Below are 27,823 nucleotides of genomic sequence, written 5' to 3' on the forward strand. Positions count from 1 at the left end.
GCGAAGAAAAGGGTAGGAAGGAAGAAGGAGACGGGCGAGGAAAAGAAGAAAAAAAAAAGTCAAGGGCCTGCAATGCATTTGCCTTGAATGGTCGAACCTTGTATTATAAAGTCGACGAACTCTTTCCTGCCTTTCGTAAGCACTCTCCAAAAGAATATTATCAGACTAGGGAAAAATAAGATCAGAAAACCAGCATTTCTACCTTCTGCACCTCTCTCATCGACAGGTACTCTCTCTATCTCTCTCTCATATAGATCTTGTATTTGAGATTATCCCCTTGGAATCTCGTTTCCCTTTTTTCAAACATCTGCTGGGTTTGTTTATTATTATTTTTAGCCACCTGGTTTTGGATTTGGGATTCTGGAAGCTCGTTTGTGTTGTCGTGGATCTATCTGTAGCTGTCGTTTTGGGGTTTTGATATTTGATACTTTGGATTCTGAGTATCTTGAATTCTTTTTAAGAGGTTTGATGATCGTGAGTAGATTGAGGGAGTCCGAGATTCGGGCTGTTTTTGTTGTTTTGATCGATTGTATGCTTGTTTGGGTAATTCTCGATGCTTTGAATTGTAAGGTTGTTGATTTTTTATTTTTATTTTCTTTCTAATGGGAGAATGGAAGTCAAATTCAGGGAAACTGCAGATGTGTTGTATTATTTTTGCTTTTAGTTAGTTTTTTGTTATTGCTTGTGGAGGCCTTTTTTTATACTGTGAATTATAATCTCTCGAATTTCTCTCCATGGATTTAATTGACGGAAGTCAAGGGGAACATGAGATTTGGGTTCCTGTTTGCTGTTACTATCGCTCTTCTTGTTTTATCATTTGTGAGGGTGATGTCTTCTTCCTTTGGCGGATCTCTTGAGCTCCTTTTGATGGGCCTGGTGAGATTTGCATTTTTATTGAGAAAGAATAACTCTGGTTTAGCAATTGCAGAGAATTGACCAGTACAAAGAATTGCGCGCCATCTATTTGATTATTGATGCATGGCCTATTATCAGTATCTACACTTTTTTGACTAATATAAAAAATTAAAGTCTTGTAACATTGGTTTTCCCTTGGGAGCTCTTTCCTGTACTTGATGTTGCCAGTAGAATATGGATTGGTTTTTAACTTGTACCTGAAAACTTTGTGGTTTTGTTTTTGCTATTACTAGGCTAGCAGTCACATAAGAGGTGAATATGGCTAATGCTGCGGCATTCGTTGAAAGGGCAACCAGCGACACACTGATTGGTCCGGACTGGGCAATTAATATTGAAATATGTGACATTATCAACATGGATCCAGGGTATGGTCTTGCATTAAACTTTGGCCTATTGCATCTCTAATGGTTCTGATTTTATTTATTTATTTTTGGTATTGAGCTTTTGCTATGACTCACCATTTTTAACCGACCCTATCACGTTTCTTGAGTTGGATTCAATGATAAACCTGCTGAAGAAATTGGCTGAAAAGATCCTAAACCTCTCTAAGAGCTTTTGCCTCTACCTCAATAATATCTCCTCACCGTCATCTTTAGCAATTGTTACATGGACTGAGATGTTTGATGCAAGGATAAATTCTGTTGATAAGGGTGGAACATCTCCTCCGCCTGATGATCAATTCAATGATGTATCCTTTCTTTTGATTTTAGTTGGATTCATGGTGTAGGGAGGAGAGTTTTGCTCGCCATTTCCTGATCATGTTGTCTATTAGCCCACAAGTAGTTATATCAATAGATGGTCATGGATGGCCTTTGATAATTGAGGGAGGCACTTTTATATTCTGTCTCTATGAATGAAGTCATCTTGGCGCATGTGTATGTTCCTAATGGAGTTGTACACAATTTCTCTGTTTGGTCTGAGTAGCCTCAGGAGTTTTCGCACCAGGAATCCACGTGTTCTTGCTGTTGGAAATGGAATGATTAGATTGGTCTGTCTGCTTCAGCTGGCTAATGAAGTTTAGCAGTTTGGTCTGGCTGCTACAGCTGGCTAATGAAGTTTAGCGGTTGTCTCCTTTGGATGAATGGCCAACTGTCAGGCCATTCTTCAGTTATTATCTCACATAGGTTTACTTTGAAGTAATGGTGTTTTGTTCCTCCTGCTTCAACTAGTTCAAACACACTTGGTGTTAGGAGTGACTGGATGTACCTCTCTGCTATTCTTTGTATAGGGTGTGGTTGCAGAACTGTGTTTCAGTGCAAATAGTCTATGAACAACGGTTGGCATACTGAAATCCACTGGTTTAGGCGAAGATTACAATATCTGGAAAGACCAGCATCAATTAATTTGATCAAGTCACATTGTTGCCTCAAATTCTATTCTCACTGTCTTGGAGAGAAAACAATGAATATGCATCTCACAGTAGAATAATATGAGAGTACAAGAAAAATGCAAAGTAAAGAAAATGCTAGAAATCCAAACAAAATTCAAAATATGATCCTTTCTGAACTCAAAATATTGTGACTAATTTAACTAACCTTGGAATATCATTTCCTAACTAGAGACCCATTTTATTTATTTATATTTTCTGAAGGGTAATTGATTTTATTGGAAAAAGGGAAACATTAAGAAAGATGCACTGATGAACCAATATAGTGAGTGATACTCACATCACATCGCCACATGCGAGTCCATTGGCCACACCCTTAGCATTGTTTGGAATACATGAGCACTTATCTCTCAGAGAGACCAAAAATGATTTATTTATTATTATTATTATTATTATTTCGATTGACAACATAAATTTATTAAAGCCTGGAAAAGGGCAAGAGGTAACACAGATTTAATCTTCAAAATACAAGATGTAGCCTCCGTGGCATGAGTTACTCTTTTTTTTTTTTTTTTTGAAGGATGAAGCAATATTATTGGATTCAAACAACTAAAAAGAGAGAAGAAAACAACGAGAATAACAAAAAGAAAAGAACAAAATAAAACAAAAGAAAGGAAAAATAAAATACAACGAAACCCCCCAAAAACCCAAACAAGGAGCTCAGGTCGCCCACTTCGAGATACACAAAAAGATCTGATTAAGAACCCTGCCCGTTGAACAACTATGGTTACAGAAGCAACGATTGTTTCCTTCCAGCTAGCAGCAAGGCGAGTAAGGCTAGCTTCCATCTAGTGCTACCAAAAATGCCACCCCCCTCTATCATGCCATGATCTAAAGAGATCACCCAGCAAATGCTCGCCTGTCGGAGGATACCGGATCAAACCACTTTAGAGAAAAAGCAGTGGATGAAGAGATGGTTGATGGATTCCTCGGCACTCATACATAGCATACACACATTAGGGAGGACCATCTAGCGGTTCTGGAGATTATCAATGGCGAGAATTCTGTTTCTCCCTACTAACTAGGTAAAAGCTGAGATTTTAGGAGCCCCGTACAACCAAACGAACGAGGTGCAATGCTGATCTCCCCCTTGGACAGGCTGATATAAATACTGGTACGGACCGAAAATCTACCAAAACTCCCGAAATGCCAAGTGAGTCTTCAACACCCCCAAACATCGAAACCCCTACAAGCGAGATAGAAGACACAACATATCATCGAATTCATAATCATTTAGGCCCCTCCTACATGGGGGAACCCAAACACCTCTAGAATCTACCCAAGAAAAGCAGCTAGCTACTGAAATATCTGCCACAGGGCAAAGGCTAGCTAAAGCAGGATCCAAGTGTAGAATCACCGCACTAGATATCATCTCAAAAACTCACCCTAGTGCCCTCCCCTACAGCAAACTAAAACCCAAAAAGACTTTTGGGGCCACCCATTCAACAACTTTCCACAGGAAGGAGGCACGGTAAAGGGAGGAAATCTTTGATATGTGACCCATGTAATGATCGAGCAAGCATCACCTTTAAAAATGTTGCTTTCCAACAATATGAGGACACAAAGATTCACAACCCTTCTCTCATAATGAACAACTTTGCGTCATCAGGCAACCCCTTTTAACATGGACCAGAGAGAGCCATAACAAATTTTTTTTTTTTTTGGTTGAATGGCAACAACAAGCCATCACAACCTCCTTGACATCATTTCTAAAACATTGCTGATCCCAGCTTGACTTGGATTTCCCATGAAGCACCTGACAAATTTAAGCTTTAAGAAATTAGGGGAGGTGGTTCCGATTTGGCTTTGACTTTCTTCTTAATCCCTTCCTCTTTAGTTCTCCCTTTCTAATCTCGAAGTACATCCAAATACGAAGTCCCCTTGACTTGGGTCGTACAATAGCCCAACCGATAATCAGTGTTTTAAATAGTGGTAGCATGTTGCGTAGCGTTCAACCCTTCGTAGCATGTAGTGTAAATAGCATAGCGTGTAGCGTAAGCTAATACGATACTTCTATTTTTTAATTTTGAAATAAGAAAAATATGATAAATAGTAAGAAAAAAACAAAAAAACAAAATAAAAATGTCATATTCTTCAAAATAAAAATCCCACAGGTAAGAGCATTAGTGTAAAATTCCCACGGGTAAGAGCATTAAGTACACTACAGTGGTCCCCACATGGGCCACACCATAAAAAACATTCAAACAATGCACATCCACCCATTCACACAACTCTGTGGGCCTCACGCAGGCCACACTATGGAAAATAATGCATAGCCACACATATATTGAAAAAAGAAATGAAAAAAAAATGATAAACAACAAAAAATGTACAATAACTGGCATCTTAAAAGGAAAAGATGGAAACAAACTCATAATAACTAATTGATTTCATTGTACATGAAAAGAAACTCATTAAGGGGGAAAACCGTGCCTATTGCAGGCTCAAGAGGAGATTCAATCCATGAAAACTATGAAAATTGAAACTCCATAGCCATACGTTACTGGAAGGGGGAAATCTGATTTCTCCTTCATTTCATCTCCAATGATCGTGAAAATGCATCAAATGGACCCCCTTATAGGCTCCAACAATTGGCCAAAGAAGCCCCTTCGATGGGTTTTTGGATCGAAAGATTCGAAGAGGGGAGATGAACTTGTGTTGCTAGGGCTTTTAAAAGGTTTTTGGAAAGCCCTATTTCGATTTCTCTTTTAAATTAACTTCATGACTTTCCTTTAGTGTGAGTTAAACAAATTATATTAAATAAACACCACTCTTTAAGAATAAAATCAATAGAGTTGGTATTTGTTGCACAATATAAGGGTTTTTAAAATACGAGTTTACCACCATTATTAACAATGGAAAGTAAAAAAAAAGGTGCAGTGTAGCATATGCTACCTGCGCTACATGCTATGCATCCGTAGCGTAAGCTACGGCAGCACTACGCTACGCTACCAATGCTATATAATATACTGCCGATAATCATTGAGGTATATATCATGCTTGACGTGTTCCGATTTTATTTTATCTTGTTTGTTTACTTCCTGTGAACAAATTTAGGAAGTTATTTAGAATGATTGAGTATGGCTTTTGACTTTGTTGGTGGCGTTTTAAAAAAGAAAAAGAAAAAAGAAATCTTTGCTGTCTTCTCCTATTGTTTCATAAGCACTTCAATACATTGAGTATTAAGTAAGAGAAATCTGTGCCTTTTGTGTTAGAATGACTAGGAAAATGTGGATCACATGTTTATCCATTGTTCCGTGGCTGGATCCATATTTCCACTTCTTTGATCTTTTTGGGGTCAGTTGGACCCTTTAAGGGACTCTCAAGGATTTCATCAGCAGGTAGTCAGCTGGTCCATTCCAGGTAAAAGGAGAAGTGCTAAGGAGTATTGTGCCATGTGCTATCATTTGGGTCCTCTAGAATGGAGCAGCAGGATCTATGAGAATAAAGCTGCTTTATTTGATTCAATTAAAAGAAAGATAGCACAATACATCAAGCTATATCTAGGAATGATGCCCCGATACAGAATAAATCATCAATAATCTCTATATGGTGATGGCTAGTTAACAGTCACTATTTTCTTTGAATACCAAGGCGGAAATAAATTTATATCACAACGTAATATCGATAAACTCTATATTTATAATTTATGTTCCTCTCAAGTCAAGAATGAAGAATTGTTCATTTTGTGGCACACATCTAAAGATGTCAATCCTTTGGGACTGCTTTATTGAAAATTCATGTTGATTTATTTATTTTGAGAAGGATAACTGAAAATGCAATTTTCTTTTCTTTCCTGTCCTTTTCTCTTCTCTTTTTTCCTTTTTCAGTTTTGTTTCCTAGTTCTTTTGGTCCTTTGTTCTGTTGTTTTTGTTTTGTTTAGTGTCTTTGTTTGCCCTTTTGCCCTAATAATATTATCACCTTTCAGAAAAAAAGATAACTGAAAATGCATTAAAGTAGAAGAGGAATGGAATCCCCTGAGCAAAGGAAGTGACGAAGTGCCCCTTGGCTAAATCATGCAAAACCGAATCAGCGATCCTGACTGACTGTACTAATGAAATGTTTACTCTTGCAGCCAAGATCCTTATTTCCTGAAAAATAAGAGAAAAAGCGCCAGGGGAGGCCAGCAAGTGACTTATTACTCTAACTAAAGTAATTCAAGGAGAATTTGGGTTATTTTTGGAGTATTAAATTAATTAATGCAGCATAGTGCCTGATTTGGTTGATTGTTTTGATTTTTTCTGGGAGTCTAATGAAGTCATGCTGGACTAGAGCCTGAGAATTGTCTTCTGCATTGCCAGGATTAGTTATATCTTTTCAAGTTTGATTCCATTGCAATTCTTCTTTTGTTCTTTCTTATTTATTTCTCAGATAAGCTGCATATATGTGCATCTGACATTGATCTTTTCTTTTTCGTGACCTTTTCCTTTTTTTCCTTTGCAAGTTCAGGCAAGCAAAGGATGCAATGAAGATACTCAAGAAGCGGCTTGGAAGTAAAAATCCCAAAATTCAACTTCTAGCTCTCTTTGTGAGTATTTAATTATTTATCACACGCTATTCTACTCTGATTGTATAGACGGTTTGTCACATACTTTAGTTAGAACTATGAATGTTCTAGTCGATCAGAAACATTGTTGATTGCTAGTACATCTGATGCAGGACGCATGCATGTGGATAAACGGTGAAGTGAAATCAATCAACAAATTAAATTAAATTAAATAATCAAAATCACAATTTACTCTAAAATCATCAAATATATCAAGAATCCAAGATGAAACTATGAATAGTTTAGGCCACAATTAACAAACTATGCCATGCATGATCATTGAATACTAGAAATTAGGATCTAATGGATGTGAGAACACCCAACTAACATAGGAATAAACATATTTCAAAAGGGAGGAACTATTACTACATAGGGTTTGCTCAATAAGAATGTAGGCTAACCTAGGGTTCAAAGAATTTGAGAAAAAGGTGAAATTTGGGTTTATACGGTTCAATTAGCTTAGGCATTTTGGAAGATTTGGGAAAAAAAATGGGAAGTAAGGAATCTAGGTTAGGGTTAGGGTTTTTAGAAAGCGATTGAGGGCTTTTGATGTGGGGTAAGAGAGAATCCAAAAGGGAAAAGGGTTGGACTTTATGGCCAGCCTAGGGGCTCGCACTTGTGGCCGTATGGTCACATGCGTGGGTCGTTGGCTAGAGTTTTGGGGTCCTCAATGGTTGAGTTAAGTTGGATGATGAAAAGTTGAAAAAAAATATGATTTTGATGATTTTGGGTGGGGATGGAAGAAGAAAGATGAACTTGTGAGAAAATACATTTTTTGGATAGAAAGGAAGAGAGAAGGAAGATGATAGATGAGAAGTCTCGCACCTCTGTTGAATGGGGAATTGAATCATACCACACCCAAACTTCAAATCACATGGAGTATTGGAATGAATAGTCACCTATTGGTGTGTTTTGGAATCTCTCTCGCTCTCTCTCTCTCTCTCTCTCTCTTTTCTTTTTCTTTTTTCTTTTTTCTTTTTTGTTGTGAGTTGATTGTAATTGGTGTGAAAAGCCTTCTTTAGCCCCCGTGGAGAGTTGCGCAAGTAAACAAAGGTGTTGCTACACTCCTAATCAGTGTTCGTGTTGTCGACGATTTGTTGATATTATCCCCGATAATATCGGTGTCGCTGCACTGGCGACACCGAAACCCCAAGTTTTCGTTTCTTTACAGATATCGGCGAAATTTTCGGCGAAGACCCATTTTTCGGCGATATCATCGATAAAAATGGGTTCTCGCTGAGAATATCGGCATGGTGTGGTTGAAATAAAGAAAAAAAAAAAAAAAACTTCAATTTCACGATTTTCGTACCTGATTGGAACTCGGAAGAACAAAAGCCCTGTTAGGTAAGAAAAACCTACAAATTCCCCCCTTTTTTCCGATTGGAATATCGATGTCGCAATTTCGGCGAAAAATATGAATTTTGCCGGATTTCCCCTCGATTTGGGTCTAGTTTAGGGTTTTGAAACCCTCGGTCAAAAACCCCTCAGCGAGAAATCCTCTCGCTCTGATATTTGTGTTTAAAAAAAAAATTAAAAAAAAAAAATTCGAGCCTCGGAAGTAGAAGCGGTTGTGTACCGAGGGAAGCGGAATGGCTGGTGTACCTAGTTGTAGCTGCTGTAGGTACGTGTTGTGCGAAGACGAGCACTGACGCTCCTCGAGCTCCAAGTTGTACGAACGGTTCAAAGGAGATCAAAGTTACATGGGCCCCACAGTGATGTATTTATTATATCTACACTGTTTATCTATTTTTAGATATCATTTTAGAGCATTATGCAAAAGATGAATCATATCCAAAGATCATCTGTACCACACCATAAATAGCAGCGTAGATAATGATTTTCACCGTTAAACAATTTTTAGAGCCCACCATAATGTTTATTTTACATCCAATCCGTTCATAGGGTCACAAATACCTGAATGAAGAGGAAAAACAAATTTCTTGTTCCAACACTTCTGTGACCCCAAAAAGGGTTATAATGGTAGACGTTCAATCCCCCATTGGTTTTTGCTGTGTGGTCAACTTGATAGTTGGATCTGTCTTATTTTTTGTCCCAAGCCTTAAGACGATATCGCCAAATGGATGTACGGTTTGGATATAACACATATATCATGATGGGCTCAGGGAGCATCGACCAATAGCCACCTCTTTACTGGCAGCGTCGGTACAATCTGCATCCCCACGAATTGCCAGAGGGAAGCGGATTGGGTACAACCCCGGCAAAACCTGGTTGTGGGGCCCACCGTAATGTATGATTTTTATCCACGCTGTCCATCCATTTTGAAAAATCATTTTATGTGATGAGCCAAAAATGGGACAGATTGAATGCCCACATGAACCACACCATAGGAAACAGTGGGCACCGACTGCCTAGTGCTGAAAACCTCTCGGGCCACAAAAGTTTTGGATCAAGGTCATGTGTATGTTTTTCTCACGATGTGGTCCACCTGAGATTTGGATCTGCTTCATTATTGGTCGTGCACTCAAATTAGTTGGCTAAAAGGATGGACTATGTACATATACAACGCATACATTGAGATGGGCCCATGGTTAGGGTCCCACCCACATCCCTATCCTTGAAAAACTTGCTAGGGTCTACTGTATTGTTTTGTTGACCCTTCAAACTGTCAACGAGGTGTCATAAACTTAGAGAAACCTTTAAAAAAAATAAAATAAAATTAATTTGAACCAAAACTTATGTGGCCCACCAGAAGTTTTCAATGGTCAATCACCACTGTTTCCTATGGTATGGTCCACATAAGATTGGGACCAACTTCATTTGTGGGATTGTGCATTAAAATGATCCAGAAAAATAGATGGACGGACATGGATATACAACACATTAAAATGGGCTCCATTAAATGAAAACTTATTGTGTAATGCATTCTTTTTGTAATTTTTTTTATTCCTAAATATGCAAATATGTGCATTTAGGCATGTCTTGGAGTTTCACTGAAAAATTCCACTATGTTCTCCATGTTTCCCCCACGTTTTCCTGCATTTCTGGTTATTAGCGATATTATCGGCGATAACGATATAATATCTTTATCTCCAGCCAGCGAAACTTGTAGCGATACCGACAACTCGAACACTGCTCCTAATCAGCCGTACACGTGGCACACTGATGATACTCCAAAACAATCTAATTATCAGCTGCATCACTAAAATCACACCAATAGAATGATCCAAACCATGCAAATGTTAGCCATCTAAATGGCCTATAAAAAGTTGGCAAGTTGCTTGTTTGTGATCCTTATTTTTGTGGCCCACCCAAGGCTCAGATTTTCCTCAATTTTGGCCAAAGTATATATTTCAATGGGCTTATTACAATCACTATGTGGAATATCACATATGTACACTAATTTGGGATATTAAAGCTGATTTAGTTAATCAAATTCAGGTTCTTGTGAATATATTGAAGAATTCCAATGCATTCCAGTTACACCCAAAATCAAATAAAAGCATCCAAACAGAATATTTGGATTTTAGTGCATTTCATTTACAAACTACCAAACACAACTGAGGATTCCGTTTACACTTGATTCTAGTGTAATTGTGAAATGGATTTCGTTCACCTCCATTTACAAGCTCCCAAACGACCCCTTAGGGCATGATTGGGTGACATTAGTAATGAATGTAAACCAACAGGTGCCACTGTAGTTGTCAGTGCCTGTTGGCTAAGCAATGAAATGGTTAAGCTCCCAAACGAGCCCTCAGGGCATGTTTGGGTGACATTAGTACTGAATCTAACTCATTTTCCACCAACTGGTGCCACTGTAGCTGTCAGTGCCTGTTCGCTAAGCAATGAAATGGTCAAGATTAGACTAACTGAAACTTGGGATGAACATGATATTGGGACATGGAATGTTAACATGATTAGGGTATCAATAGGTTGGGGTGGCCTGCGGTTCAACTGGCCCAACCCACTTTTGAGGTGGGTTCAGGCCATTCTAAATGGATAGTGGGTCAGGATCAATGTTCGAATATGAGGCCCATTTAAGTAGCTGGGCCAGGTTCAGGTTGAACCCTACCCAACCTGACCCATCCATAAGGCTTAGCAATGGGCTGGGGCAATTGACATGATCTGGCCCAAAAGAAGAAGAAGAAGATGATGATGTGAAGCATACATACACATGATGTACGCGTGTTTTTACCTTTAGCCTGTTTAGTATTGATATATAACACTACTTTGGCAAGGCTTGTTACCTTAAGCCTCATCTTCCATTCTTAAACCCGAGTGAGGTTGTGCCCGGTCGGAGCCACCTTGATTACAATTAAATGGGTTGGGTCGGGCTTGGTCTTAATGAATTTTAAGTGGGGCCACAGGGTAATGGGCTGGGTTCGGGCAGGACTTCTTGGCTGGTTTAGCAAATGGGTCAGGCTCGACCTGATCCAAACCTGACCCATTGCCACCCCTACACATAATGGCACCTCTCGTGGATGGTTTGAATCCTGCAATGCATGCCACAAGTTGGCATGTGTAAAAGTGGGCAGAAAAAGATGCCTTCAAAATAGTTTTGGTGGGAAATGCGAGAGAGTTGTGTTCCAAACAGCTAAAGTTGTGTGGCATATACCATTTTGAATGATAAATGAATGTCACCCAAGCGGCTTTTAGAATTGCTTAACTGACATGGACTGAGAGCCCTCACTATACTTTGTGCAAAATGCAAAGTCCCTTTATATGTAGTCTGTGCCTTTCCTTGTTTTCCCATTGCTATAAAATTTTTTTTTTTTCATCAATGAAATTATGTGACCACTGTTTAAAGAGGTCTTGCGAGGGACGATAGATACCGGGCTTTTATTGGATCTATATCCCGAGGAATCCTCTAATTATAAATGCTTGTTTTGGGGAATCCTGATGCAGGTTTTAGAGACTCTCAGCAAAAACTGTGGGGACAACGTGCATCTCCAGATCGTCGAACGTGATATCTTGCATGAAATGGTGAAGATAGTGAAGAAAAAGGTTGGCTATTTTCTCCCTGCTTTGATCAAAATTATCTCTTACATCCACTTGTGAAAAAAAGAAGAAAAAAAAGAAATTATATTATGTTAATGTATTTCTTATTTGACCTCAATCTCTATAGTTGATTTCTCCAAATTTGCACTCTGCAGCCAGACTTAAATGTGAGGGAAAAGATATTGATTCTCATAGATACATGGCAAGAGGCCTTTGGGGGTCCCGGAGGGAAGTATCCCCAGTACTATGCTGCATATAATGAACTGAAGGTGCAAATCTTAACTATGATTCAATCTCACATGCTTGATTTTCCAACTATTCAAAAAAATTTCTTTTCTATTTCTGAGCCCGTCTTATTATTGGACAGTGAAGGATTTTTGCCATGTTGCCATATGGAGTTGTGTCGGATTTAAACTGCCTATTGTGATGAATTTTTCTGGGATGTCCACCTAGCTTCCCATAAAACGATGAAGAATTACATGGTCCTGAGCATCAGCTAGTGCATAGTTTGCCAATTCGCTGGAGTCCCATACATGTGGGACCCATATTTTGGCTATCCCAGCTGTTGATCAGATAGGCGTGTTTTATATGGGGGATGCCTTAAAAATCTCCCAAGTTGGAAGATCGAAACTGTTCAATATTTTGGCCTGTTTTCTATTGAATGTGGGTCTTTTATTTCTGGGCTACTGATAGAAGCGTTCGGATCTTCAAATGTAGGAGATTCTTGTGGCATCCCCAATTCGTGGTTTGACCCATCAGATCAATGGTCCAATCGCCAAACCATGGCTCCACATGATGGAATCTGCACATTAGAAAACTACACTTATCATAAGGCTCATGAGCATATGATTCCCAGCTGTGTTTTGTTAATTACCGAACCCCAGTTAGATTCAGGCATGATACACTTTTTAGTTATTGGGAGAACCCATGTACTCTCTTTTGGATCCATGAAGAACTTTGAGGGATCTTTTTCTGTTTTAAAAGATACAAGAGCGAAACAATCAACCTATTGATATTGGAAGACCAAAAAGATTCTTCCAATGTGTCATTTCTGGGTCTAGAGGAATTCATAGGTATAGGAAGAAGTCCCACCAAAAAGAGTTTTTTCCTTTCTTTCTTTCTTTCGACCATATTTTGATCGTTAATACAATATGTAAAGACCACTACTTCTAGTACTACACCTTTGATCATGAAATATTGATTGCTTGTTGAACCCTGTGAATCACGCGAAGGTAGGATACTCCAAATTCCGGGGGCAAAGGGTTTCATAAAATGTTCTTGGTGGAAAACAATGCGAGTGAAAAATCCCACTGAATCGAATTTGGTCCATGATTCTAAGAAATAATGAGAATTCTTGATCTCTTCCAATATCTCTCTCAATTTGAAGATCTAGGATTTGAGTTGATGTCATTTTATTGATTCCTCCTAAATATTTCATTTGAATTGGAATTTGGTTATTCAAGATGTACGATGATCCCTGGTAAGCATCTACGCTTGAATGGTTAAACCATTTCTAAAAATAGGAAGTTTAAAAGAGAGAAAGAGAACGTCGTTTCTTTGTGGCATTGAATCGAGTCGACTTGGTTCGAATCTGGGCTGAGTTCAAATCTGGTTAAAAGAGAAGAAGAAGGAGAAGACGAGAGAGAGAGAGAGAGAGAGAGAGAGAGAGAGAGAGAGAGAGAGAGAGAGAGAGAGAGAGAGAGAGAGAGAGAGAGAGAGAGAGAGAGAGAGAGAGAGAGAGAGAGAGAGAGAGAGAGAGAGAGAGAGAGAGAGAGAGGTCATTTTTTCCATAACAGCTGTTGCGGCCTTTACGACCCCGTAATGTATAATGGTTGCCACCGTTAACTTTACATAACGGCCTTTACGGCCCTGTAACGGCCTTTACAACAAATCGTGCTTGGGAGTATACACCCCTTAAGGAGTTTTTGCAACCTGTTGCCCCTAACACTTCCACAACAAAGAACAAGCCCAAAAACATATTTTATGACAACTCTTTCCTGTAAAAAAACATTATAAAGCCTTCAAATTGCAATGGAATCAATTGAAACTTGATTATGGGGATTGTTAACTTATAATTGAGTTGGATCCAAGATAAAATTGTTACCAAAAAACCCGCAGAAAAGTTAATCTTTGATGCAATGAAAACTGAAAATTTACTATTTATTTATTTATTATTTCTAAGAAAACACCATATAGAAATTATTAAAAAATTATAAAAAATCATCAATATTCTTCTAAAATCATAGTCTTTTCAAATGTCCATCCGGCCATTCCCTGCTAATGTCGACGTCAGTTGTACAACCAGATGATGTCAGTAGTGAGTCCTCACTATCGTAGACTATGACTAGGTTAGAAAACCTGCTTTGATACCAAGTAGAAAGTGGAGAGATTGAAGGAGAAGAGAAGGAAGAAAGAGAGAGGAAATTGAAAAGGGAGAGAGAGTGTTTGTCCAAAAGCGGAGAAGGAAACCTTGGATTTCACATACATACAATTACATATATTTTCCTACACTCAAGCCATGTTCAAAAACCTTGGATTCCATGCCGAATAGCGGAGAAGGAAAAGGGTTCTTCTTTGATGTAGTGATTTGCGTTGTTTGAGTAGCAAAGAAAAAGGTGGATTCCCCCAAGCAATCATTACACTTCTCTGTAATTTGGATTCTTGACACAAGAAACTGGGCGACCATTGTGACTTGCGAGAGGAATATGAGATTTCCACTTGCGACCAAATGGGAACCCTAAATTGGAATCCATGTTTCAATAGTTCTCATAGAAACCATCATTGGATAATTATTGTTATTTTCTCCTTCAAAAAAAATTATTGTTTTTTTTTTTTTCTTTCTTTCTTTTGTCTTGGATTCCACATATCCAAACATGCCCTAAGAATAGAGCAGAGGAGACTGCAAATCATTTGCTTCTCCAATAGTTTTTTTCTGAAGTGTGCCTGTAGTGTTGTTATTTCAAAACTCTGTAGGTCTTTTTCTTCATAGCCAGTGACATTTTCAAAATATTTCTTGTCATCCCTATTATGCCTTTTCTCATTTTTGTACCCTAACATTGATGGCATTGGCTTCTTGTCAATTGTTCAGTTTGCTGGAGTAGAGTTCCCACCCCGCGTGGAGAATGCTGTGCCCTTGTTTACACCTCCGCAAACGCAGCCAATAATGAGCCATCCTGATGATTCGATATATGAGGCTGCAGCTCTTGAAGCCTCTCTTCAATCCAATGCTTCTGAACTCAGGTACTTTCAAGTTTTAACCTGCATTCCATTTTACCAATAGCTTACAACTCGTAGGCAATTCCTGCATGCTCAATCATAATTTATTTATTTTTTGCCTTGGCCTTTGATAGAGTAGAATGGTGAAATGAGATTCATGTAGCTGGCCCCAATTAATCGGTATAAGGCTTAGATGATGATTGTTTCCCCCTATAAAAGTTCGTAAGCATGGTATAGTTTATTGAATGTCATTTGTTACTCTACCACGTTAACCAGATATTTCATTTTTGGAACGAGGGTTCTACCTTTCTCCTAGCTTCAGTGCATCTTCTTGTTATTATTCTTTTGGAAATAGGTCCTTGCACTCTTGCCGATTAAAAAAAAAAGAAAAGAAAAAGAAAGACATAAAGGGTCTTTGCACTCCTTCAGGACATGGCAGTTAACAATCATCTTAACTTTCACAAGTGGGTATCTATCTTGTACAATTGAATGTAACTGGTAAAGATGCATGTTTCAGTTGTGGAAGGAACACTTCTCAGCTTAGACTTTGAATATGATCAATGATCATCTCCCTGATGCCAACCATCCCAAATAGATTCATTGCAATTTTTCTCTTTCCCAATTGAACATGCCTTTTCTGCTCCATTTGTTCATTCATTATGCCTGCCCAATTCTACCAACGAACGATTGGTAATAATTTTCAATAAAATCCTCAACAATACAAGAAACATGTCAAGCAAGCTTTCAATTCACAAAGCTTGACTCTTAGCTTGCAAGACTGTTTAAAGATGGGATCATTTTATTATCTATTGTCTATCATCATCGTCGTTGTCATATCATTGTCATCGTCGCCTTGTCCCATCGATTTATGGTCGGACTTTATTAATCTTGTTTCACTCCCTATTCCTATTTAAGGTGTTGTGCATCTAGAAAGTTTACTTTCCATCCTCTCAACCACCTTATCCCACAAGTGTTTAGCATGCTTACCAGTATAGAAAGGAAGGCTCCAGTAAGAAGGAAGGCTGCTGACCTTACAACCAACACCTCCGCTGATCTATAAACTTCATTGAGGACCAATTTGATACCCTAGATTTGACTTTTATGGATATTGATCTACAGAGCTGAAACAACTTCACCCTCATCGAATAACTTTCCTAAGAGGCTAATCTTGTCAACTTGTGCTGCTTCAGCATCACAAAAAGAGGTGCATCATTGGTAAACTGGAGATGGGATACTTGAAAGCTTTCACTTTCCACATTAAAACCATTTGTCAGTCGCACTGATGTTGCTTGATCCAACATTCTGCTAAGAACCTTTACCACTGCAACAAAAAGAAATGGGGAAGGTGAATCCCCCTGATGCAGCCTCGTCTCGAACCCCTTCAGAAACCTTTAGGCTACCAATTAACCAACACAGAATCTCAAAACTCCCTAATCCATCTTATTCATTTAACCCTGTATCCTAAATAATCTCCTCAGCATACAATCACAAAACTTCAGTCAACATGGTCATAAGCCTTCCTCATGTCAAGCTTGCAAATATGCGCATCCTCTCCACATACCTCAAGTTAATGCATTCATGAGCGATGAAGGCACCATCCAAAATCTACTTACTAAAAATAAAAGCCCGTTGAGAGTTAGATCATGACACTCTCCAGCACCTTGCAAAATCTTTAAGCTAGGATTTTGGCTAGAATTTTGTCCCCCAATCAAACGAATAGGGCTGAAGTCCTTTAGACACAGCCTCATCAGCGAAAGATGCTCTCACCTCTATTGAAAGATTAACTTTCTCGAAGAATTGAGAAACGAAAGCTGTCAAATCACATTTCACAGCTCCTTCCAAAATGTTTGGTAGAAGGCAATGGAAAACCCAGCCAGGCTAGGTGCCCTGCCCCTCCCCAAAGAGAGCTCAACTTCTTCATCCTCAATTGGCTTTTCCAAGCTTTCAATTTCTTCATCAGTGATCAAAAGCAATATTGGCGAGATTTGGACGGGCCTAACCTTCCTGGAGAAGGTTGGAGTAGAAATTCACAATAGAGCCATAGGACGCTACATTTTCTTTTATTCTTCCCCATTTACCCAGACTTTGGATCTAGTTGCATCCATGCTTGGCGCTAGCAATTCTATGGAAAAACTCCACTTCTCTTGTCCACCTCTTTTAGCTGAACTGCCCTGGAATGATGCTGCCACTTGATTTCCTCTTCTTTTGACTTATTTTTGTATTCCAGGTTTAGATGAGATTATAAGTTCTTCTCTTCCTCAGACATCTGGTGAGATTCCTCCTTGAGGTCTAATGCCTGAATATTATGAAGAATCTTTCTTCCCTGCCATGTCTTTCCCTTGAGGAGCTTGAGTTCAGTAAGAAGAATGTGGTGCACCCATCCCTCAAACTGAGAAAGACCTTCACCACTCCTTTTCAAAGGAGTGCCCTCTTCCTCTGACCACATGAGCTCAAAACAAAAGGGTGTCCGCAATCATCCTTCTTAGGTTCCAGAATTATAGGATGGATAAGAGATGCTGAAGGTAAACCGTGTTTATCAACTGGCGGGAACTCCACCCAAACAGTTGAATCAAAGAATCTATCTATAGCTTGGACATGGCTAGATGCTCATGGTTATTGGACCAAGTGAACTTCACACCACCCAGCTGATTCCTGTCAACCCAATTTGAGAAATCCCTCGTACTTAAGCCAACTCTTTATGAAAGGTTTTTGGCCAGACTACAAAATGGAAGTGGATTTGTCAGTCGAAGATGGAAATATCTGTAAGTATGTGAAAATGGAAGATTCACTTGTAGTGGTTTTTTTAATTTAATTTAATTTATTATTATTATTATTATTATTATTTTGAATTTGTTAAAAAATGAATCACTTCTAATTCTGTGTTTTGGATATATCTTCATGAGGCAAGTAATTCTCTATGTGCTAGAGTTTAGAAAGCCCCAGTACCAACAAGGGTGCAAGCTTTTGCATGGGTATCTACAGCAAACAAGATCCTTGCACTGCATAATGCATGACCTCAGGAAGCATCAGATGGCTTTTCCAAACCTGTATTATGTGCCAATGAGATGAAAGTGTGGATTATCTTTTCCTCCACTGTTAGACAACTGGTTGACTGTGGCGGTATTTTTTGATGCATTTGGAGTTGTGGGTTGGGGAAAGGGTCCCTTCCAGCATAGAGGGATATCATTTTGTGGAACGTGTTGCCATATGGCATCATTTGGGGCCTGTGGAAGGAAAGGAATCATAGAATTTTAGAAGGGAAATCCAGTTCGGTCAATTCAATAAAAAGAGAGGTTTCTCCTACCCAGTGTTTTAAATATCGATGATATCGGCCGATATATCCCAGGATATATCTTGTATCCCACCTGTGCGATACGAAATGCACAGGTAATGCGATATATCCCACATGTTCGATCTAGTGAGCATTTTCGAATTTCGATCATTTTATTTTCTGTAAATCATGTTAAATTAGTGTCAAATTGTTACAAATCCATGATTTTAAAACATGAAAAATCATGGATTGGGAGATTCGATTTCGAGATTTGGAGGAGATGCGGCCAAGTTGCGGAAAATTGAAAAAAATCAAAATTTCCCAATTTCTCGTAAATCATTTCCAATCTGTGTCCAAACATAAAATCAAACATGTATGTAACCTAATCTAGTTATTCTTATTTTGCTTTTGAATGTATTGCTTATGTTTCCACATGTCTTCTTACATTTATAAATTATATGAATAGACATTGAATATACTTGCATCAATTTAGTTAGACAACGCATAGATTTAGGACCCCATACAAAGAAAACCTATTATGTGTACTTGTTTTTTGTAATGTTTTGATCTGTAAGTGTGTATCGATGTCTTTTTTAACAATCACTAAAGTTTCATTGAAAAATTCGACCAATTTCCCAATGTTTCCCCATGTTTCCAACAATGATGATACATTACGCGATACAACCGTTATATCCCATGCGATAACCGACATGTGTCCGTATCCCAAGAATGCGATACGTAACGCGATACCGATATTTCGAACACTGCTCCTACCTAACTTTTTGGCCTTATTGGAAGGAGTTGATCTAGGGAGGGAGTGGCAATCTGGGGCAGGTCTTTCAAATCTTTGTTGAGTTATAGTCTTGTTTCGAGATTTTTAACTTGTTATTCTGAGAGTGAAATATTTTAGCTTTTTGGCTTTTCGTTGGCTGTGTTTTTCTGTGTTGAGTGACAAGTGGGTCACTTGCCTGTGGATGATGTCCTGTTTCGCTTTTTAACTTTTTCTTTAAATAGAAGTATTATTGCCACTGAAAAAAGAAGAAGAAGACAGACAATACTCTTGACTTGCGAAATGCATAAACAAGAGGCCAACTGGAGTTTTGTTGAACTAGTTGATTATATTATTAAAGATAGGTACCCCGAATCTGTTGATAGTAATAAGCATTTCATTTCTATGATTCTTTTCTTACTTTTTAGTTGGTCTTTTGAGGGTTCCATATGGGAAAAATATCAGTTACATTTTTTAACTGTCTTTCCTCATCTTGTCCACAATGCAGCTTGGTAGATATTCAAAACGCTCGGGGAATTGCAGACGTGTTGACAGAAATGCTTAGTGCATTGGATCCTCATAGTCCAGAGGTAATTCCTTTTCTTAGATTGCTTTGAAGATTGTCACTGCTTTGAAGTCTTTTGAAGGGAGTCACATATTTGTTCTTTCTGCTCAAAAGATGGGATACACTCAAATATGTATATGTACACATATATGTATGTTTGTGTAAAATATTAGATATATTCTTGCCATTCTACCATGTCTATTTTGTATTTTCATTTGTTGTGTACTTTTTTCCTGAGGGTACTTTGGAAAGTGTACATTGTTCATCCATATTAGCCATTGGTAGTGGCATTATGCTATTGAATTTAGGGAATTTTACAAAAAACTACCTACTTTATATAGAATTTACATTTTGGTACCTTTTTCAAAGAGGATTTCAATGAGCTACTTGATTAATTTTGAGTAGTTATCACTGGAGTACTTTCCGCCAGATTTCTTGACAAAAGCTGGGGTTGGCCGTGCTAGCCAAGGGGTTAACGGCTCGGTTGTGCCCCAGCGTGATGTTTATGTGAAATCCACCTTGACAACTAGGTGTCACCCCATGTTAGGCCTGGGGCCCAAAAATCAGCCCCATCTAGGGGTGTACTTTGAGTCAAACCGAGTCGAGCTGGCCTCAGCTCAACTCGGCTCGGCCACTTGCTGACCTTAGCTTGAACTCGGCTCGGTCCTCGAGCCTGACTGGCCAGCTCTACTCAGTTTGGTCAACAGCTCGGGCCAATTCGAGCCAAGATCGAGCCGAGTTCGCCATTGCAGCATTTTCACAAACACTTGGACTGCACCTTCAAAATCTCACTGTATTTGAGACAACAACAATGGTTTTACAGGTATTTTATCAAACACCTTCTAAGCAACATAAAAATCAAGAAAAAAAGGGTGTTGGTTTCATATACATACCTTCCTTGCCACCAGCCACACTTCTTTGAGTCATTTCATCAAACACTTGGTGAGCAACATCAATATCAAAGTAACCTAGTCACCGAACTGGTTCGATTCGAGCTAGGTTCGATCCGAGTCGAGTTGAGCTGGGGCCAGCTCGAACTCGGCTCGAACTCAGCTTCGAACCGAGTCGAATCGAGCTTTTTGGAGTCGAGTCGAGTCGAGGGAGGTGAATCAAGCTTTTTCGAGTCGAGTCGAGCAAGCTAACCCCGCTAGCTCGGTTCGTGTATACCTCTAGCCCCATCCATGATTCAATGAGACCACACAATTGGAAACAATGTACAGGGCAACCTTCACCCTCCAAACTGTTTCCCTTTGTGTGGCCCTCTTGAATCATGGATAGGCCTACTATTTGGGACCTAGGCCTAAATTTTGTAGATTTCATATAAACATCATGTTGGGCCTCATAAAAAAACAAAGGTGGATGTCTCTCCTAATTGTTTCCTTTGGTGTGGCACCTGAATCATAGGTCAGCCTGATTTTTTTTCCCTAGGCCTAACATGGGATTAGATTACACATCTACTGATCGGAGTGGATCTCACATACACATCACAGTGAACCTGTAAAAAACCTAGGGTGAGTGTCTGTAAAATTAACTTTAAATATCTGTTTTATGGAACAATTGCAAGAGGAACTCCACCCTTGATTTTTTTTCGAGCCCCACCATGATTTTTATGTGAAATCCACCCTGATCGTTAGATGTGTAATCCCACGTTAGGCCCAGGGCCAAAAAATCAAGCTGATCTGTGATTCATGTGGGTCACAACAAAGGAAACAGTTGGGAGAGAGACATCCATCCATGACTTTTACTGGGCACATTGTGATGATTATATGAAATCCATGCCAACCATTAGTCGCCACACCAAATATATGCCCAGGGCCAAACATTAGGCCCATCCGTGATTTAGGTGGGCCACACAAAGGGAAATTGTTTGGAGGGTGAGGGTTGTCGTGTACACTATTTCCAATCATGTGGTCCACTTGAATCACGGATAGGGCTGATTTTTGGGTGATGGACCAAACATGGGGTGACTCATTCGGTGGTTGGAGTGGGTTTCACATAAATATTAGTGGGACCCACCCATAGTATTCTGTAATAGTAACCATTAGTAGAGGTGGGCACGGGACGACTTGATCCGGCTAACTCGACTCGATCCGGCTCGACCCGAACCGAATTGGTGAGTCGGTCCGAACCGAGGCTTCGCCAAATCCGAACTCAAACCGAGTCGAGTTCAAGTTACCTAGTAACTCGACCCGAAACTCGATCCGGTTAGACTCGACTCGATCCGAAACTCGACTTGACTTGGGTTTGGGTATATATATATATATATATATATATATATATATATATATATATATATATATATATATATATATATATATATAACAAAAAAAAACCCTAATTTCTAACCTCTCTAACCCTACCCGCTGCACCCTACCCCGATCCGATTCCAAACTCTCACTCCCTCCCTCATCCTCCTCCAAGTCCAGCAACCACCCACTACCATCACCCTCCTCCTCCTCTCTCCTCTCCACCCTCTCCCTCCCCCATCTCTCAATCTGACTCAGTGCCAACTTGACCCGACTCGGTACTCCTAACTGGATTGGACTCGGTCCGGATCAGTCCAGGCCAGACCGGACTCGGATCGAGTCAGGCATGCTGGACTTGGTATCGAGTCGGATTGAGTTCGGGTCAGGCCTATTTCAAAACCGGATCAAGTTGAGTCAGTAACTCGGTCCGACTCGACTCGACTCTGCCCAGCTCTAACCACTACGGCCACCACCGTGGTCCTTTTTTTTAAAAAAAATAAAATAATAAAATAAAATTGTATTGGCCCCTTAACCGGCCTAACGGCCGTGACGAGTCATTTTTTCTGTAACAACCGTTATGACCCTGTAACATGTAATGGTTGCCACCATTACCGTTAAGCCATTACAACCTTGTAATGGCTATTACAACACACCTTGGGCTCATTCGATCTGCCTATCCCTTTGCTTGTACCACCAACCACAAGTAACGTAACGGAAGGTAGTCCAATTATAATCAAGGTATCCTGTATCGGTATCGGTTGGCGTAACGGTGCCTTCCGATATCGATACGGATACGGGGGTGCAATGGCGATACGAGGGCATAATGGTGCAAATTTTTTTTTTGGCAAAAAAAAAGAAGAAAAAAATATGGATTAAATCCGGAATATTCTAAGCATTTCAAATATGCATTCATTTATAAATTGGAACATGTTTATGGTGGTATAACGGTCTACTCTTTGGTGAGAAGTTGTATCGGATTGTCTGATGAATTTATGAACCAGACACCCTGGATTTGACTGCAAAACTCATATATTTAATTTTCTAACTATCTATTATTAATGATAGATATATTAGAATGAATGTAATATGAAAATATCTTACATGTGTAATATATTCGATTTTTTTTAAAAAAGGGCCAAAAATAGTGCGTAAATAGAAAGAAATTATAAAAAAATATAAAATGACAACAACAATCTGTAAAATAGACATTAACATGTTCTACTATGATTAACATATCATATTCTACCATTAAAACAACAAAACATTCAATAAAAATTAAGTTTTCGAATTAATAAAAAGGGTCGAAAATAGTTCGTAAATAGAAAAAAATTATAGAAAAATATAAAATGACAACAACAATCTGTAAAATGGACATTAATATCTTCTATTATGATTAACACATCATATTTTACCATTCAAACGGCAAAACATTGAATAAAAAATATAAATACTTATTTTTGAGAAATTTCTGAAAAATGGCCCACGGAGCTTCGAATCAAGAAAATCCTTAATATAAGTTGTTTTTATCTGTAATATCAAGCTAAGAGTGGTCGAAAATAGCAATAGAATGATTTATGAAGGGTTTGGAAGAAAGAAGTTTAAAAAAAAAGTGAACAAACAGACCTTAAAAAGCAAAAAAAAAAAAAAAAAGGCCGTTTTTTTTTACCATTTCGCCCTGACTGTTACAAGGCAGTAACGACCGTTACGGGGCCGTTACGGCTATAGAATCGGGGGGTGCCCCGTTATGGCCTCGTATCACGTAACGGCCACTGCCGTTACCAATACGGCTGTATCGTAACGGATACGGGACACCCTAATTATAATTACCTAAACTAATAGGGTAACTTATTGGAAGCCTTTTTGAAAAAGCTACTTGAATGTAAACTCTATATTAAGCAGTTAGTTTTTTATACAATTCCCTTTAATTTATTCTTTTGTAAAGAACCATATGAGTCTTTGGTATCCTCTCTCTCTCTCTCTAAGAAGGTTTTATTAAAAGGATGCCAAAAGGCAATAAATTTACCACCCGGCCTCTTCTAACCACTCACTTTGGCTAAAGCAAAAAATTACAATTAACTCACTCTAACATTAAAATAAATAAATTTGCCCTCCCCCCAAAGCGGCTATGAAGAGAACATCTATGGATCCTGACATCACCTAATGAGGGTTGAAAATTGCAACGAACCAATCCCAAACTGACCGAACCAACATAGTGAATGAACAAGTGGTTCATCGACTCTGCGTCCCTCATGCACATAACGACAATATGGAATCACCATTGCTCGTTTTTGCAAGTTATCAATAGTTAGCACTCTATTCCTTCATGCTAGCCAAGCAATAATCACCACCTTGGGAGGAGTCCTGTAGGATCAAACAAATGAGGTAAAATCACACCTCGTGCCAGATGTGTAGGGTGACAGCTCCTTATAAAAGTATCTAACTGAGAATCAACCATATTTGGATTTTGACCACACCTTGGAATCCCGCACACCAGGCGACGGTCTACTATGGTGGAGTCTCACCATGATCCGAGCTGCTTCCTCCGCCTCACAGGCTCCTTTTGCACGGAGTGGACTAACTACCAGAACCATCGAAGTTATTGAAGCATTGGTTAATAGAGATATTCTGATCTGGCTTGAAACACCTTTTGAAGAGGTCTATCACCAATCCACGGGTCAACCCTAAACCGGATCTGCTGCCCATCACCGCAGACAAACTGAACCACTTCCTTGAACCTCTTCTTCACTCTACACACTGCACACTGCCTTCCATATCCCAGAAGTCCTATAAACCGATGCTTTTTTCACCCACCAACCTCCTTGAGTGCCATATTTAGACGCTACTTGGTTGATTTTCTAAGGTCAATTTGATCAGTTGGATTGTTTCTCCTAGAGGGACATTCAATTAACTTGGTTGACTTACAAAGAATCTTCCACTTGAGCATTTGTTAGAAGAGAAAGTACAAGATATTTATAGATAAAAGTGGCTTGTTTTGCAAGTTTATTGGACAAGATTTGTAATTTCTTGGACGTTGGTTATTATCGTTGTTACTTTCATGATGGATAACACAAGCTTTATTAAGAAAGTGAAAATAAAGATACAATAGAGGGATGCAAGATCTACTCCCCACAAAAAAAAAAAGAAAAAAGAAGCTGCTCTGACCAACCAACCACTGCTGCAAACAAGAAAGCAGCAGATTAAGCATAACAACCAAGAAAAAAAAAAAGTTATCACTTAACAACAGCAAAACTACCCGAACTCGCTGAGCTGGAATGAACTTATCCTGGAGACAGCAGATTGGACTGTTGCATGGCAGCTCCAAATTTGGCTAGAAAATTTTGCCATCGGTCTCATCGCTCTTGACTTGCATGAAGGTGGCAGTTCCAGCCTCCAGGTTAGGTGTTAACTTGCCACACTTGAACTGAAATTGGGCACTAATGGCTCTTGGTGGCTGCCGAATGGCAAAGTTGCAGAGAAGCAGAGGCCCTGATATGATTTGTTAAGCTCATAGTGTTAGGATTGCAGACGTTGAAAAATGAGGCTGGATTAACAATTTAATTGGAAAAAGGTAATTGATTTATTTGGATCTGTTTTTGACCACTCACATTGTGGAATTGGTTCTGATCATCTTTTGGACTGTGAAAAGGTGTCCCTGTAGGTGGAGGCTGGCCCCCAATGTTGGCTAGATCTCAGATCTGTCAGAAACAGTTAATATTTCTTCCTTTATACACCTCTCCTCAGGTGAGGGTGCCGGGATGGTAGTCATAAGGAGCATCCAGATCCTAGAGTGACCTTTTGCATTGACCATCATTTGCCTCCGATTGGTGCTTCTTGTAATCTTTGTTTCTTTCGATTTGTGTTTCCTTGATAAATTGCTCTGTCAAAGAAAGAGAAGAAAAGAAAAGAAAAAACTCTTATCATCTTTGGTGTTTGTTCACTTCCATAACATCCTATTAGAAATTTGAGAGGTGCGGTTTGAAGCTAAAGTGTTCTTGTGCTGAGACAGATCACATTTGGGGGCCATCATTGCATTGCTTGTTCATCAGATATGCTAATAGAGCAATTAAATTTCTGCAAGAGCCAATGACATTAATACATTTCAGAAACTCAAAACTCTGGGGCTAACTGTGGATTCTTATTGGCAGGGTGTGAAACAAGAAGTGATTGTGGACCTTGTCGAGCAGTGCCAATCTTACCAAAAGCGTGTAATGCTTCTCGTTAACAATACAGTGTAAGCATATACATTCCAAATCTTCTTGTATGGGTTCCCACCAGCTAGAGATGTTCAACCTGACTGTTAGTCAATGACCTTACAGCGACGAGGAACTTCTGTGTCAAGGTCTGGCGTTGAATGACGACTTGCAACGTGTGCTTCGCAAATACGACGACATGGCGAAGGGAACTCCTGCCGTCGGACTAGGATTGACGGAAACCTCAGTCGCACCTCTTGTTAATGTCGACCATGAGGATGATGAATTGGAAGATGATCTCTCCCAGCTAGCTCATAGGTAACCAATAGTTTTCTTGTTTCTTTCACTTGTCTCTCTCAAGCTTCGTAAATTGCTCTGGTGTGAAACACTGTTTCATTAAATACTTCCACTGCAAGTGTGAGTTGGTGAATCCCCACTACAGAGTATGTTGTGCTTATCTGAAAGCAGGGAACTTTGCAGCTGATCTTTTGAAAAAGGTTGTGAGGGCATTTAGGCTGTTATCAGTAGGCGATGTGTGTTTGTTCAGATGACACATGCTTATAGACAACACTCTACATTCTTGAGTCATGGTATCATAAACTTCACATGGAGAATGACCTTTCCAATGCAAATTGAACCGTCAGTCATTTCCTCTATGCCATTTTGTTTTGATCCTTTACAAGCTTAGCATGATCATGGTGTGTTACAGGTCTTCGAGAGACAATGTGCAGGGACTCAATAGGAAGTCTGCTAATGTTAAGAATGAGCAGGCATATGGCAGTCCATTCCTTCCCCCACCACCATCATCAAAGAAGGCGAGTAGTGCAGACACTGGTGCCATTGATTACCTCAGCGGCGATGTCTACAGATCTGAAAGGCAATCTGAACTGCTAAAAAAGACACCTGTTGCAGTTCCACATCACGCCAATGCCCATGGAAGTCCACCGTCAACGCCTCCACTGACACTATCTTCACCCCCCTCTCATCAGAGTGACTCAATCCCATCCCCCGTGTTTGCTAGGCAGCCCCATCATGTTGAACCTCTTCAAACTGCAAAATCCACTGAGTGGCTCCCGTCGGCTCCTTGGGAGGCCCCGTCTACCGTCTCGATACCGCCCCCACCATCAAAATATAACCAGAGGCAACAGTTTTTCGAGCAGCAGCAGCAGCATGCTTCATCAGGCGGGGCATCTCACGCTAGTGGGTCAGGATACTCATATGACGGATTAGTGGGGCGGACCCAGAATCTCTCTCTTAATCAGCAGGGTTCTCATCTCTCGGACGAGCAGAATTCATCACCCCTGACAAGGCAGGCAAAACCTGAGGACTCCCTCTTCAAAGATCTGGTGGATTATGCAAAGGCCAAATCATCGTCTCCCTCGAAGCCTGCTAGTCATAGATCATATTGAGCAGTCAGCGAGTGTGGGATTATTTGTGGTGTTTGACACTATACCAGACATAAAAGACGCCATGTCATTTAATTAGTGGGACTTGCGATAGGGTGTGTATTTTTCTGTGCTGGTTCATTTCTACTTGTTTTTTTGCAGTAGGTAGTTTTGGTGAGAAATGCATTCTTCATCTGAGTCTCATGTTTACATGAATGTATTTATATAGGAGGGTTTCGATTCTTATGTTGGTTGTCAGTCTTGGAAATTTCCATGTGTCCCCTTTGCATTTTTATGAATATGTTTCTGAATAATCTCAATTTCTTCTGAATAATAGTACTATCAGTTGGGGGGAGGTGTGGAAGTTTTCCCAAACA

The 27,823-nt window shown here is 39.5% G+C and overlaps 1 protein-coding gene across 2 annotated transcripts; it reads left to right on the top strand.

Annotated features, from left to right (window-relative positions):
- On the top strand, positions 1–27,823 carry LOC131236560 (TOM1-like protein 3). 2 transcript variants are annotated; one of them, XM_058233825.1, is made up of 10 exons: positions 1–226; positions 1,149–1,280; positions 6,752–6,830; positions 11,712–11,810; positions 11,960–12,073; positions 14,893–15,044; positions 19,569–19,650; positions 26,017–26,102; positions 26,188–26,379; positions 26,771–27,823. In XM_058233825.1, exons 2-10 carry the CDS (start codon positions 1,174–1,176, stop codon positions 27,468–27,470), a joined length of 1,611 nt encoding a protein of 536 aa, XP_058089808.1. In that variant the 5' UTR covers positions 1–226; positions 1,149–1,173; the 3' UTR covers positions 27,471–27,823. The 2 variants fall into 2 exon arrangements, with proteins under 2 accessions (XP_058089808.1, XP_058089809.1); XM_058233826.1 differs by lacking the exon at positions 1–226 and adding an exon at positions 6,231–6,454 and having other exon boundaries at positions 1,147–1,280.

This window comes from Magnolia sinica, chromosome 2 (genome assembly GCF_029962835.1).
Source record: "Magnolia sinica isolate HGM2019 chromosome 2, MsV1, whole genome shotgun sequence".
NCBI lineage: Eukaryota > Viridiplantae > Streptophyta > Magnoliopsida > Magnoliales > Magnoliaceae > Magnolia > Magnolia sinica.